The 16691-nt window shown below is 35.2% G+C and overlaps 1 protein-coding gene across 1 annotated transcript; it reads left to right on the top strand.

The window, feature by feature from the left end:
• The first annotated feature begins 3507 nt into the window (after window positions 1-3507).
• On the top strand, window positions 3508-15381 carry LOC127830972 (uncharacterized). The gene is made up of 4 exons (XM_052355920.1): window positions 3508-3619; window positions 10482-10617; window positions 11535-11710; window positions 13813-15381. Exons 1-4 carry the CDS (start codon window positions 3568-3570, stop codon window positions 14091-14093), a joined length of 645 nt encoding a protein of 214 aa, XP_052211880.1. The 5' UTR covers window positions 3508-3567; the 3' UTR covers window positions 14094-15381.
• Window positions 15382-16691: the final 1310 nt, after the last annotated feature.

Below are 16691 nucleotides of genomic sequence, written 5' to 3'. Positions count from 1 at the left end.
ATAAAATAAAAAGTAAATAAAATAGAATTTCAATACCGGTATGCACAAAACCTGCGACACATAATAACCGAGTCTTAGCATTGCATCCTCAATTTTGCAAAGGTTAATTATAGAACCTAACCTTTATATATAATAATATCCATTTATTTTTTGTATATTAATCATGTAAATGAAATAAGAACTGAACTTAATTATAGCAGTTTTAACACGTTAACAAAACTAATAATGAGATGGTGTGTGAATTATAATGCTCCCTAAATGTATAATCAACTTAAAACTAATAACGTAACTTAGCTTTTAACGCCTTTCCATTGAGATGTTCAATGTTTTTACAAAAGTTTCCAGTGTAATTAAATACAGTACCCAGGTAGTTAAAATCATCAACAACTTCAATTGGTTGGCTAGTATAGGTCCATTTTTCGTTTGCTAATAGCGCCCCACGTTTTCGAAAAACCATTATTTTCGTTTTTGTTATATTTACAGTTAGACCCCACGTACAGCAATATGAATACAAAAGATCTAAATGTTTCTGAGTTTCATCAGGAGTTTTACCTATAATAGCCATATCATCAGCAAACAACAACAAAATCACAATTAAATCATCAATACTTAAACCTGCATCAATATTGTACTGCAAATAAAGCTCTAAATCTTCAACAAATAATGAAAATAATAGAGGTGACATAACCTCTCCTTGGCGTAAACCAATAGCGTAATTAAAGTATTCAGAATAGGAAGAGCATAATTTAACACAAGATTTAACTTTTTGGTACATGTCTTTAACAATTCTAAGTAGTTTTCCATCGATACCAGTTTTGAACATTTTTACCACAGTGCATTTCTATAAATAGAATCAAAGCATTTCATCATGTCCACGTATATTACATAGAGCCTCGTATTTTGATTAAGATATTTTTGGACAAGTGAATGTAAAATAAAAATAGGGTCTACTGTTGAACGCCTTTTACGAAATCCGAATTGCGCATCCGAAATACTGTTATTGTCCGAGCAGAAATTTTCTATACGTTTATTCAAGACTGTGGTAAATAGCTTAGACAGGCAACTAACGAGAGTAATACCACGGTAATTATTAACATCATCTTTGTGGCCTTTTTTATGTAACGGAATTATCAAGCCTTCCGTCCAGCTTTCTGGGTAGTAACCTGAATTTAAAATACCGTTAAAAAGATCACATAAATGACTAGCAAGGATATCAATACATTCCACGAAATACTCGTTTAATAATTGATCATTGCCAGGAGCTTTGTTACGCTTGAGCGATTTAAATGTGAATTTCACTTACGGTAATAGGCTGGTCAAATTCAGTATTACATGTGGATAAATTATTAAAATCATGATGTGTACAAAAATATTCCACGTTCTATAAGGAGTATCCTATTTGCGCTATTTTGATCCGAATTGAAAATGCGTAGTGCTTGCATATATAATTCTCGCGCAGAATGACATTCTTCATTAAACCAATCTGCGTGTTTAAGAACAATATCCTTTGAGAAAAAAGGTTTGTTATTGAAAAGAAAGCACTTAGAAAACAACGGATTAGCCACGGCCCTAATAGTTTCAGAAAACTCTTCAACAGTTTTATGTATAGATTCCCTGCAAGAGATATCGATATTTTGGGTAATATTGTTAAAACAAGAGCACCGCCTTGCGGGTGCAGACCGCTCATCTATTTTCTTTTTAAAGGTGAAGGGACTCTCAATTTCAATCACAAAGGAAGGAGGGGTGGAGTGAAGAGGGGTGTATAGTGTGGGGTGTGGACATTTATTACATTATCTTCCAAAAATGCGAAAAAAATGCAAAAAAAAAAAAATGGGGGGGTGGGGTGGGGGGAGGGGATTCTTGGGTGCGATGGTTGGACGGTATTTCAAAAAATAAAATAATAAAAATAAATATTTGTGTTTTTTAACCGTTTCAAAAAAAATGGGGGGGGGGCGGGGTGGGGGAGTATAGTGTGAGGATGTGAAGGTCATTTGTGAGATGATTAAAAAAAATAATTAGGGGGGTTCGGGGGGGATTCGAGGGGGGGGGGGCACGGGGGATGGTTAGGGTGGAGTCTATTGTGGTATGTCAGGTAAGAGTAGTTTTGTCAGAGTATCAATCAAATCTAATCATAAATAAAGAAGTTATGGCAATTTTAGCAAAATTTAATAATTTGTCCTTGAGAGTCAAGGTCATTCAAAGGTCAAGGTAAAATTCAACTTGCCAGGTACAGTAACCTCATGATAGCATGAAAGTATTTGAAGTTTGAAAGCAATAGCCTTGATACTTTAGAAGTAAAGTGGATCGAAACACAAAATTTAACCATATATTCAAAGTTACTAAGTCAAAAAAGGGCCATAATTCCGTAAAAATGACAACCAGAGTTATGCAACTTGTCCTTTTACTGTACCCTTATGATAGTTTGCGAGTGTTCCACGTATGAAAGCAATATCTATGATACTTTAGGGGTAAAGTGCACCAAAACACAAAACTTAACCAAATTTTCAATTTTCTAAGTATAAAGGGCCCATAATTCCGTCCAAATGCCAGTCAGAGTTACATTACTTTGCCTGCACAGTCCCCTTATGATAGTTAATAAGTGTTGCAAGTATAAAAGCAATAGCTTTGATACTGTAGGAATAAAGTGGACCTAAACACAAAACTTAACCAAATTTTCAATTTTCTAAGTATAAAAAGGGCACATAATTCTGTCAAAATGCCAGTCAGAGTTACATAACTGTGTCTGCACAGTCCCCTTATGATAGTTAGTAAGTGTTGCAAGTATGAAAGCAATAGCTTTGATACTTAAGGAATAAAATGGACCTAAACACAAAACTTAACCAAAATTTTCAATTTTCTAAGTATAAAACGGGCACATAATTCTGTCAAAATGCATGCCAGAGTTATCTAACTTTGCCTGCCCAGTCCCCTCATGATAGTTAGTAAGTGTACCAAGTTTGAATGCAATAGCATTGATACTTTCTGAGAAAAGTGGACCTAAACGCAAAACTTAACCGGACGCCAACGCCGCCGCCGACGCCAAGGTGATGACAATAGCTTTTTTTTCCAAAAAATAGATGAGCTAAAAAGGTGGGAAATAAATTAAAACATTACAATTAACCAATGATTATTTTCACTTCATTACACTCTAAACACTAAAATTACGAAGATTGAATATTTGTGTACATTTATTTTAATCCCTTATTTTTTATATTTTAAACAAAAGTCACACATGTAGAGTATTATACAATTTACAATCGTACATCAAAAACGCTCTTAACTAGTGTATAATTTGTATTGCTCAAAATACATATTGTAAAAAGTATGCAGTTTATCATGAAATTTAATACACGAAGTACTTGTATAATATCATGATGTTTCGCAACACACATTATTTGAAAGTGACGCATTCGTTGACATGTTAAACCAGCCCGGCGAAGGCATACAATGCAATGCGTCGTCCTTTAACCAGGTAAACACCTACAATTTACCTGTGAAATCGATGGCTATATTTAGATAGACTCTATCATTCATATTCAAAATAACACTAACACCGGCCACGGCAAAATGTCGGCACTCAATTTAGTTTTCATTCTAGGAATATTTCATTTTTACCAAGGTAAGTGTTTATATTATAATTAGTGCTTGTATAGCATGTATTAGTATATCTCACGTATAATTATAATATAAAACACGACGTAATTTTAATAAAAGTAGTCTCAAAATGATTCGTAAAATACAATTTTCCAGCACACCTTGGTTATGAAAACAAAAGTACACGCCGTTATTAAATCAGAAACAAAACATAGTTTAACGTATTAGTAGGCTGAATAGAAGAATTCGAAGCCTATCACAAGTTTGTTGACTTCGCCGTGTGTAATATTACGTTTAAACCCAGTAAACTTTGTAATTTTACCTAAGCTTGTTACACTGCTCTTACGCTTTACAATGTTACTTACATAATACTTCTAGAACATTTGGGTATGTGTGAAACGTTGTAATTTACATTTAATATACGTCGATGTTTTCTTACATTAACTTTATATAAATGATTCATTCTGGTTGTAAATGAAAATACATTGAGCTATTATATATTGAAACCTATATACATATGAAATAACAAAACTAATATATTAATGAGAAATATTGTCTAATATATTTTATATCGATATTATAATTATCAAGTATATGTTAGCAATATTATAATGTACCAGCAAAATAAGTATTCTGTTGTTGTTGTATTCGCTGTGTACCGAAATTTAAAAGGACTAAGGCAACGTAAAATTGAATTCAAGCAGCATTTACATTTTTTTTACACAATCGCACTTTTCTAAAATTATTAAAATAAATTCACAATAATTATAGTACAAAATGAGAACGTGATAGAAGCAAATTAGCAAAACGTCTAAAATATAAAACTGCAAGTGTGTATCGGCTTCATGACTTTGGAGCCATACATTAAACATTAATTTGCTTTCATCATCTATGCTATATAGAGAATTTTTTGTCCTATTACCAGATGAAAATCGATAGTAAAACAACGATCGTATAAACATTAGCTTTATACTACCGCTATTTTTAGATCAGATTTGGGTTTTTCCGAAAATTGGAGAATCTGTTTTTGTCAACAACAGAAAAACAAAATCGACAAAAAATGCCATATTTTACAATTATTTATCGAAAATAGGGAGGAAATAATAGGATAAATAGAATATTATGTGAGTTTTGGATAAAGATCAAGTTTATCATGCTCGGCACGAACCATGATAGCGCTCGACAAGCCTCGCGCTACATCGGTTCTAAGCCTCGCATGATAAACTTGATCTTTATCCCAAATTCACATAATATTCTCTATAAAGACTACTAAAAATTGTCAAAATGTAAACATAAACGGGCCAAACTAAGAGACCCCGTATGACGCAATGACCCAGAATGCATAAACTATTTCCTTAATATGAAATAGCGAATAATATTTGTTAATATATGTCATTATTATTTCTGTGAATTATATATTTTTTTTAGTTGCCTTTTCATTTTAAAAGACATCGTCCGATTGATCAATAACTTGCTTTTACAAAAGCTATATGCTCGACATACATGCACGTCAGTTAGATTTGTATTTACCCATAATGTATGTATATAGAGCGTGCGTATGCATATGTGGTTATCTTTGTGGTCTGGGGTTTCATTAATTTAACTACTGTAAAGTTTGTAAACGGTAACTGTAAGCGGCAACACGTGTTATTTTTTATCTTTATATACGGGTATATTATAGACATATACATGTAAGTGTCATAAAGTGAAAATGTTACATTTTTACCTGTCGTAAACGCTGACATTACCCACAAATATGGCGGCTTCGTGACATGTGGATGTCAATGACCTCTCAATATGACTATGTGCAATTAAAAACTAATGTTTTTTGACATCCTGATATAATAAATACCAAGGCTATTGATATAGTCAATACTTCACATGCCCTTACGCGCTTATCATGGTTTCAGGCTTTAGGGCTGTTTAAATAGTTTTTAGTTTTTAAACACGGCTTACACGGTTTAAACGCAAAATATGAAATGTGTTTATTAGTCCTAGATACATAACGGTTCACTCCGGTATGTAGGTGTGTCAAATGTATTTGCGACCTTTTAATATCTTGCGTGCACTCAGTTGTGGTTATCTCGCCAACCCACGGTAAGTCCGAGTTACCGCCGTAACATGATTGAAATACTGTTGAAAACGCCAAACAATTCAACTATACAAAACAAACCTAACTTTATTTCGTAACTGCATCCGCTTGAAAATATGTTGGGTGTTCAACATTCTTGAATATTTAACGTGTAATAGGGTTTATCCTTAATCCGTGTGCAGTTGCATGGTGTAATCCGCTTATTTAGAAAGTGTTTATTTTACTCGCATAATCTTTTACACGTTCGGTTTCTTCGTAAAGAGTAAGACACACATATTCGAAAGACTTCATTTTTCGCATTTTTCGCGTTCGGTGTCATAAAAGGGACAGATGCATTTATTTATTTAACGTTATCAATTACGTGCGCACGCAATAGCTTTGGCGTAAAATGTTAGGCGTAATTGCGCCCGTGCATGCGTTCGTTTTTTCGTCCGTGGTGCGCTTAAGTGCACAAATATTCCTATATTTTCATGTGATAAACGTCAAAGTTTCACAGTATAATTATAAGCCATAGTAACTATGTAAATGTTTCGCAAATGCGATATTTTAAGGAGTTATTTTGAGGGAGTTAATTTATTAATATATATATATATTAATTGCGTATCAACTTTTCAGTTTCAAGGTTTCGCGATTGCTTGATTTTCATGATTTTTTTAATCAGTTAAATATAACATATATAAGCTTATGTGCTCAACTTCTCCTATATTTTTTTTCCATTTTCGTCAACTTTTGCCGAACAATTTTCTACACGTGCAGCGAATATTGGAAAATTTGGAGTGTGTGTTTTTATAGAGTTATTTTGCTTTGTTTATTATTACAAATACATGTTTACATGGTCTTGTTCCGCGATAACGATATTTTTTTTCATTTAAAGTATTCGCCGATAGATAAATACAAAAAAATAAAATTATTTAAAAACAAATTGCCAAACTATTTGTTTTCCACAGTTTAACACTAATCGATTACTAACATTCATTACTAAATACGGCACATTCCTTTCTTTAGTCAGTCGGGGTATCATTTCACGGTGTCACATTTCCAAATACACCACGCTTCATTATACTCAGCCATGGTAGACCTGCATACAGCAGTATTATTACCACATGCTTAAGAGTGCGGGTTTACATTGTAAATCATCCAGATATATCTGGCTCAAGCAAGAAAAAGAAAATGTCAGTGATGTGTTAATATTATCCAGGGTCATGCGAAAAACGGTCTTATGCCAAATCAGGCCGCCTTGGCTCCAGACCAGCCTGTGCATCCACGCAGTCTGGTGAGGAGCTACTCTTCCCGCCACTGAGACTACGAAAACTTGCGTGATTTGAGAGCAAACAGCGCAGCACCCGAACAGACTGTGCGATTGGGCAGTCCGGGTTTGATCGACGCTCGGCTTATACAACTTAAGATCCATTTTCGCATGACGCGACGCATATATCAAATTAATGAAGTTTTTTTTAGCAAATGATACATGTATTTAAACGCAAGACGAATATTTGCATAATGATAACACAACCTCCTCCGTTCAGTAGAGAAATAGAGACCATAAATATGATTTTATTGCCACATTATGCTGAATAGCTTGCTCAAATGCATGCCACATTATTACAGGCGCTTTGGATACTCCGGATCATTTGCTTCGCGGGTGGATTTTGTACAGGGGAGTGTACCCTTCCGGCTACTTAAGATCTAGTTTTTGCATCATTGTTGCTTATTATAATAATATATTATTTTATTGCATTTTATCATCAGTTATTTTTGTTTATTGTGGGAATGTTTCACTGGCGACGAAGCTTTTCATCCATAATCAATTTATAGTTGTATAAAAAAGATGTTGACCGCATCAATGTGCAATTCATTAATTAAACGTACAACGCGTTATAATTTTGAATGTGCTCTTAGTGCGCGCTATGAGGCACGTATTCTGCCTGATCAAATCTCAAGAGATTTCACTGTATGTTTTGAAATCGCCAAAGGGGTTTTCATACTTGTCATGCGTAAGTGTTGAGTGAGACAATATTTTTGCCCCAATGTATAACCCGTCTCAATATTAAAAAATGTCGAAGAATAAACTTTCCCATTGAAGGGACCTTTCCACAGATTTTTGCAGTTATTGAAGTTTGTCTTAAAATGCTTTTTTTGATCAATGCAAAGATTGAATCTAAATAGCGTTTGTAAAAGAACAAGAATACAATTAAAGAAAAAAGTAACCCTCAACTGGACTCGAACCACTACCCCTGGAATAAAGGCTATCGCTTAGGCCACTCGGCCATCCCAGTGTTTTTTTTCTCACCTATTTAAAAATTCACTCTTTTATATGTAATGATATTTATTATATGAATACACATGTATGTATGAATGTAATATTCACAGCTGAATGTCTCTGTCCTTTTTCTTATATATATATCAATGATTTTTTTCAACATTAGTTTCAGACTGTTCAGCCTTTATGCACACTGAGTCTCAGTTTTCTTAGCCATTTTGAGTCTAATTGGGATTTTTTAAATCGATACATTGGAAAATTTCAGCATTTTTATCAATAAAATGGATCAAATTGGAATGTTTTTTATCAACAAATATTGACACAATACAGATGCATCCGACCTTTTCCTGATCATTTTGGGAAAACAATGCAATTCATGTGAAAAGTCCACTGATTTGGGAAAAACTAATTTAATATAACTCTTTATAATAATTCAAAATCATATTTATACTAGTTATATACTTTGTTAGTTGTTGATGATATAAATTTGAGATATATTTATCATTAGACAGTTCTTTCTAAAAAAAAAAAAATCTATAGGGGATTTTGTCTACAAAATTGGGGAAAAATATATACTCTTTTTTGAGGGGAATGAGGCCGAATATCGGCCCCGAAATTGCTATAAAAAACACTGCATCCGTTCTCATATTCTGATTTTGTGAACTCCATAGTCTATATAAGCAATCCTCGTTATGTCACAAAATATAACGACAACAACAGAACTCTCCAAATTATCCAATCGTTTCGCGTTGCAACGCTTTATAATTTTCAGGTTTTATATCGGCAAAAGATGCATATAGAGGACATTTTAGAGCATAAGAAATATTCAGTATTACTGTTTCCTCACAATTATCATAACTAAAATGCATAAAACGAACATTAACGAATCTGAAACATTTTCTTTTTTAATTTTGTCAATTTACCAACGCGTGAAAAGGTTCCTTTAAAAGATATATCATATTGTCCAATATGCATGCGTTTTAAACGTGACAAAACAAAGTGCATAATTATATCGATGTATTTGTAGAATTGTTTACTGCTGGAAATAAATAAAATAAATACCCTGTGATCAAGAAAATGGAACTGTTTATGAAGCTATCAATACAATTGCCATGTTTATGAAATAATAAAAAACAGTCCTGTTTATGCAACTATCACATAAATGCCCCTTTTATATATTTCTTAAGAAAATGCCCTGTTTATATAAAATTATTATATATCATTCATTTGTTGAAATGGTAACATGTTAACTTTTTTTTTCTGAACGTCCAAATGAAATGATAGAAAAAACAAAACGTGTCCATTTTTACGGTATTCATCTATCACTAAAAGCATCAGTGTCGCCAGTGTTGAGAAACAAAAAATAACAGTTCTTTTCGGATGCTGATACCCAGTACCATTGTATACTTGCCGTGACATCACTAGGTCATTTTCATCGGAATACGGATACTTTAAGGTACCGTCAACCACGACGACGAAGAAACGAAAAGTTGTAAAACACCGTATTTTTTACAATTATTAGTTTATATTGATTAAAATATCACGACTGGTATATTACATTACTTGAAAAAAAAGTTTTCATATTGTCAGTATATTCGTTAAACATTTTACTGGGTACCGGTACCAGGTAACTACCAGTTAACGCCAGTAGATTGATCATCATCATCACGCGGTAAACCCAGGAATGCAAATTGTGAATACGTAGTGAATTATATATATTTTATCAATAAAATGATCAATCTACTTGCGTAATTTATAGCGTGTATATCTTTATGTCACCTTTTTCGCGATGTACTTTCGATTTCACATCGCGAAATTTTATTACCGAATATACTAAAAATATTAACTTTTTTCAAGTAATGTAATAAACCAGTCCTTATAATTTAATCAATATAAACTAATAATCGTAAAAAATAGGTATTTCAAACTTTTCTTTTCTTCGTCGTCGTGGTAGACGGTACCTTTAAGATTTGCACACACTCAAATAATTTCACTATTTTACCAGAAACTTCATTGTTCGTTCAAAATTTTTTAGTAAGGGAACTTATTTGCCGCGCCCTGTGTCATTCGTCGTCTCTTTAAGATATCGCGGTTTCATGAAAAACGGCGGGAAAATCTCCTCGTGCACTCCGTGGCCTTCGCGCGTAGATTCTTTTCACTTACCGTTCATTTGATATTTTCTGCGCGGTTTCCTTTGAAAAAGTTTTCCTGAAAAACACGAAACTTGACTTTGTAAACGTTTATAAAGTTTATACAGTTAGTTGTTAATATTAATTGTAAAACAAATTGATCCGTATTACTAGTATTTTTTTTATTTTTTTTTTTTTGGAGTGGGGGGGTGGGGGTGGGGGTGTATTTGGGTATAATAGAATGGGTATGAAGGGAGGTTATTTTATTTTTTTAAATTATAAATCAAGAACTGGAGTCAGTAAATCCAAAATTCTCGTACATCTTAATAATATTCAGTGCCCGTCAATCAGTAAGAAAACAACAACAACAACACATTATCGTACATTCGATGATTTCACGTTTTAGTGACCGCCAATCTCCGGTGTATGGAATGCGTACACATCAGGTGGAACCGCTCGCTTACATTCCAGGGCTTTCAGACCATAGACAACATCCTCCTCTCCAAGCACAACCCCAGTTGTGAGCAGAGGGACCCGTTTGGGTGAGCAGACAGAGAATACTATGTTATTGTTATTGTGTACTTGAATTTATCCGACGATTTGATTTTTTTTCACAGCGATGTCTGTCCTAACTGCATTTGACAGTTAAAGTTAGCCCGCTATGCATTTGACAGTTAAAAATAGTCAGCTATGCATTTGACAGTTAAAAATAGTCCGCTATGCAGTTGACAGTTAAAACAGTCCGCTATGCATTTAACAGTTAAAAAATAAAATAGTCCGCTATGCATTTGGCAGTTAAAAATAGTCCGGTATGCATTTGACAGTTATAATAGTCGGCTAGGTACATATTTACATAGTCCAGCCATGTGAAGGCCGGTATAACGTAACGTTGTGGCGAAAACTCCACTAGAAATGAAGCAAATTGAATGGTGAAATGTTATGTTCGTGATGCGAATATTCTATTTGCTGTTTTTCAATACAATTAGCAGCTTCGCTATTAAATGTTCAATTTTAAACTTCACATCTGTTCAATTTACTTTTCTGACCGACCCAACTTGTTATGCCCCCGAAGGAGGGCATATAGTGATCGAACTGTCTGTCTGTCCGTCACACTTTGCGTTTAGGTTTCGAACAATGGTCATAACTTCTATGTCGCTTCAGATGTAACATTCATATTTGGTATGCACGTGTATATGGACAAGGCCTTTCCATACGCACACACAATTTGACCCCTTTGATCTTGACCTTGAACTTAGGGTCCGCGTTTTGGTTTCGAACTATGCGTTTAGTTTCGAAAAATGCTCATAACTTCTATCAAAGCGTTTATCGGGGGAATATGTCATCCTATGGAGACAGCTCTTGTTTTAAATATAAAATGAAAACGTACCAGGTAGCTTATTACTAGTATTTGGTTATAATTATTCTATTAACATTTTTAAAATGTTTTTTTAACCATTAGGAGCACCTATGACCAGAACATGCAATACCCAATCCAGAACCCTAACCAGGGCATGAACGGTCAGTTCATGACACCGGCCCCGGGGGTTCGCGACACGATCTGCCCCACGCAGTTGGGACGCTGTGGATACTTGTACGGTGACGTGGTCATCCAACTGAACACGTACAACGTCGAAAGTATGTATGAAGCGGTCTTCTAAGGCCGACGTGGATTCTCCCCTCTATCGCTCATTCAAGGTGTGCAATCGGCAGTTGCTAACATATGATTCGTGTTCTGAGAAAACTGGGCATAATGCTTGTGCGTTAAGTGTCGTCCCAGATCAGCCTGTGCTGTCCGCACAGGCTAATCAGGGACGACACTTTACGCTTTTATGAATTTTTCGTTAAAATGAAGATTTTTCTTGGCAAAACATCAATTTAGGCGGAAAATGTCGTCCCTGATCAGCCTGTGCGGACTGCACAGGCTAATCTGGGATGACTCTTTATGCACATACATTAAGCCAAGTTTTCTCAGAACACGACCATATAAAATGATCTTCATTGCGCAAAGATAGCAGAGGCTAATAAGGGGCGACACTTTCCGCTTCAACTTGATTTTGACTAAGAAGAGACATCCTTTAAACGAAAAATTCTATAAAAGCCGACAGTGATGTCACTGATACGCCTATGTAGGCTCATAAGTTATTAATTATATTACTGCTCTACGAATTTGAGCAGGTAAATGTGTCTACTTGTTTCTGTTATATTGCATAAATATTCTAGTTAAAAAATACACTTAATAATATGCGACTGTTTATGATTGACTCCTCACCATATTCTTATCATACTGGTACTTTTTTCTTAAACATCCTTTATGATTCTGTTCCTATGCACTTTCTTTGTTTCGGCTTTTTTTATGCTCCCCCCCCCCCAATTTTTTTTTTTGGGGGGGGAGCATATAGTCGCCGCTTCGTCTGTCCGTGCGTGTGTCCGTCCGTCCGTGCACAATTTTTGTCCAGGCTATTTCTCAGCAATTAATGAACGGAATTCAATTAAACTTTATGGGAAGCTTCACTACCAAGAGGAGATGTGCATATAATCAGCCGGTTCTGGCCGGATGATGTTTCACAGAGTTAAGGCCCTTTGAAATTTTCCATTAACTGTACATATAGTGCAATTCTTGTCCGGGCTATTTCTCAGCAACTAATGACCGGAATTCAATAAAACTTTATGGGAAGCTTCACTACAAAGAGGACATGTGCATATTATCAGTGGGTTCTAGTCGGATGATTTTCACAGAGTTATGGCCCTTTGAAATTTTCTATAAACTGTACATATTTCTCCCTAACTACTGACTGGAATTCAATGAAGCTTTATGGGAAGCTTAACTACCTTTAGGAGATGCGCATGTTATTTGTGAGTCTGGTTAGATGATTTATTCAGAGAGTTATGGCTCTTTGAAATTTTTAAGTTGCTAAACCATCCATCGTATTATTTTGTCCAAAGTTATGCCCCTCAAGACGTTTCCTTTTATCTGAATATATAGTGCAATATTGTGACAAAACAAAACCTTTGGGGAGCATCACCCGTCTCCGACGGTTTGTTGTTTTGGCCAACTGCCGAAAGGCAATTAACCTTGATAAGATGACCCGCCTTCTGGGAAAACAGGGCTTAATGTATTTCGCTTTTACTGGATATTCGTTTTGAAAAGAACAAACCAAAAGCTGCTTAAAAGGGGAAAGTGTCGTTCCTGAAAAGCTTATGTGCACTGCACATGCTTATCTGGGATGAAACTTTACACACATGCATTACGCCGAGTTTTCTAAGAGAAAGGGTTTTGCTGACCTTGACATTTCACATATATATAGGATCTGGCACGATTTGTCATATCATACCATATTTTATTAAACGAGTTTAGGAATATTTTTTTTGAATTTCCTAAACTCGTTCAATAAAATATGGTATGAGATGACAACGAGTGTCAGATCTTTTTATCACATGCTTTTAAATTAGCAAATTAAATAAATATTTACGCATACATAATGATAAATCCCGAATGCTGTTAACATTTCGCGACGTCATTTGACTTTGCAACGTCATTTCAGCAAAATAACACAATGCGATTGGTTTATAAAACGAAAACTAAGCCAATGAAAACGCTTAAAAAGTATATTACACACGTGTAAGATAAAAAATATATGTAATGGTTATACTTCATGGGAAACAGGGTATGGCATGTGATAAACAGTTTATAAAGCTTGATTTCAAGAACTCAAACTTTGTTCATTAATCTCTTCTAGTGCTGCTGAACATGCACGTGCGAAACTGCATGGACGTGCCGCCGGAAATGGATAACCGATGTTATGACCGGAACTCCGCACTCGGAAACCGGGAACTTCTCAGCTACTTCCGCGAAAAGCTCGGTTTCCTGTCTCCCGATATTACAGTGAAATCGTTTGTGGGAAAGCAGTGCGTCTGTGCCTCCGACATGTGTTACCCCTATTTAAATGACGCACGCCCAGTGATTGTATCCCTGTGGAGCACATTTGCGCTGCTGGTAGTCGGCATCCTGTTGTCATGACAACGTTGCGAGTAGCCGGGGCGACTGACAATGGGAACCCAATATGTCAGGAATAGCTTGGTAGGGAGCTGCGATTCCGCTAAGTTTAGTGTAAGCGTTTTACGACAACGTTAATACTCGTCAGGCTCAAATAATTTTAAGAGATCTTTTAGTCTTTTATTTTGTATAAACACGTATTATATACATTTAATTTTGTGTTGCATTCTCATATCATATCTTAACCATAACTGTACTTAAAGAAATAATTTCCGGCTTACAGTTGGTTATTGATATTTTAAGCAGCGGTTTGGAGTTCTCATGCGTTTGAATAAAACTACAATGGCGAAAGTACGGGTTGTTTGCTAACAAGCATCCAAATTAGAAACTGTTGGTTATCGCCCTAATTAATATGATATAACACGCTAATTGAAATGTCTACTGGATGTCGGCAGAAAAACCTCAGTTTTTTTAGTTGTACAATTTTTATAAGAACGGCAATTGACGTTGAAATCTGTATGTCCAGGCTAACAACTGTACGCTCAGACTAAAATACTTGTTACGCAAGGATGTGTTTTCGTCTCGCTCTGGGAAAATGGGGCCTAATGCATATGCCTTAAGTGTCTTCCGAGATTAGACTGTGGATCGGCGCAAGCGTATTGGAGATAAAACTTTCTTTCTTGATTGGGATGGACTTCTTTGAGAAAAAATCCTTAAAAGCTGAACATGTCGCCCGTTATAAGCCTGTGCGGACTCCACAGGCTAATCTGGGACCAATGCATTAAGCTACGTTTTTCTTTGACGAGGCAAATGTGTAATTAGCTAAAACATTCAAGAGGAGGGGTTGACATTGAGTCTATACAAGCAAATAGGGCAAGGTTTAATTGTGTATTTTAATCTACAAATCGTATAAAGTTGCGTTGAATTTTTTCGAAATAATTCCAATAACTGTGTAACATTGTATTCCATGCTAAATCGTGGGTTTTTGCGTATCTCTGCCAAACAAGATACGCTAATTTCGTTTTTGTACATATTTTATGTCTATATTTTATGAAACTTGTATGTGTGCTTGCGTGTGTTGTAACGATACAGGTGAAGTAGCAATATAGAAATATGCTTTTTGTGCACTGTTTGATAGCCTTATGTTGAAACTCATTACACATATGTCTACTACTAACTCGTGTGTATTTTTTCTTAGCAACCAATTATTATTTTAAAGTGCAATTATTGTAGATTTTGTACAAATAATATTTTTAGTCCATCCATGTAATATATGATGCAATATTCGATAATAAAAGTCGTACAAAAATAATCCAGTGTATCATTCTATATTATACCTGAAGTTGACTTTTGCACGAAAGCTAGTTTTGGGCGTTTATATGATCCATGTATTTTATAATTTGGGTAGGGAAGCTATTTAGAAATCCATGATGGGTTGAAAACCAAGTTATAAAATCTTATTTTAGTATGGAATCATTTTGAGAATCTAATTAAGTAAGAGTCCCGTTAACAACTAAATTCGTAATAATGTATCAATCCAAAAATAATTTTTTGGTTTGAAACGATTATCTGACTTTGATAAGGAGACCTCTCGAAATACAAGACTTTGGTATGGAACAAATGTGGAAATCAAAGTAAAGCCAATTTTTAGCTTCGCTGTTTTCGGAAAAAAATCCGAGGTATTGTCATAGCCATCTCGGCCGCCGTCTGCGTCGTGCTAAAACCTTAACATTGGCTCTAAAATTAAAGTGCTTCCACCTAAAACTTTAAAACTTTAATGTAGCTGCACTTTGATGAGTTCTACACGCCACACCCATTTTTGGGTCACTAGTTCAAAGGTCACTGTGACCTCTAATTAAAAAAAATCTGACAAGCTTTCATTTATTTAAAACTGCACCCGAAGCCGAGCGTTGGCACCCGCCATGTGGTGCTCTTGTTTAATGAATTTAAAACCAGCTGAAAACAAACCAATTCCAGACCTATGGACAATGACAATGTGAACGCCTGCGTTTCAAACCTGCTAGTTATGTACTTCTTAAAAAAAAAATGTCAGTTTTTAAAAGTTGATTGCTGTTCAACATATGTAAATTAGTTTGGTTTACTTGATAAAAAATATATTTTTGACAATAGTGAATATTTAACCAGGTTTTCCGAAGGAAAAAACTGGTTATTAGATTGGCGAATGCGGGTGGGCTGGCTGGCTGGCTGGCTGGCGGGCTGGCTGGCTGGCTGGCGGGCTGGCGGAACAAGCTTGTCCGGGCCATAACTATGTCGTTCATTGTCAGATTTTAAAATCATTTGGCACATTTGTTCACCATCATTGGACGGTGTGTCGCGCGAAATAATTACGTCGATATCTCCAAGGTCAAGGTCACACTTTGAGTTCAAAGGTCAAAAATGGCCTTAAATGAGCTTGTCCTGGCCATAACTATGTCATTCATTGTGAGATTTTAAAATCATTTGGCACATTTGTTCACCATCATGGTACGGTGTGTCGCACGAAAGAATCACGTCAATATCTCCAATGTCAAGGTCGCCACGACTAAAAATAGATTTTTTTTTTTTAAACAAACTTACAAAGGGGGTTAATTTTGTTTGTTCATTTCAAAAGTTCAGTTTGAG

The sequence above is a fragment of the Dreissena polymorpha genome, chromosome 5 (genome assembly GCF_020536995.1).
Source record: "Dreissena polymorpha isolate Duluth1 chromosome 5, UMN_Dpol_1.0, whole genome shotgun sequence".
NCBI lineage: Eukaryota > Metazoa > Mollusca > Bivalvia > Myida > Dreissenidae > Dreissena > Dreissena polymorpha.
The sequence above is the reverse complement of the archived record's forward strand: the minus strand, read 5'-3'. Positions and strand labels throughout refer to the sequence as shown.

Coding starts and splice junctions, on each gene's coding strand:
- LOC127830972 (XM_052355920.1), top strand. CDS start 3,568: ATGTCGGCACTCAATTTAGTTTTCATTCTAGGAATATTTCATTTTTAC. Junction 3,620..10,481: donor AATATTTCATTTTTACCAAG/GTAAGTGTTTAT, acceptor TTCACGTTTTAG/TGACCGCCAATCTCCGGTGT. Junction 10,618..11,534: donor GAGCAGAGGGACCCGTTTGG/GTGAGCAGACAG, acceptor TTTAACCATTAG/GAGCACCTATGACCAGAACA.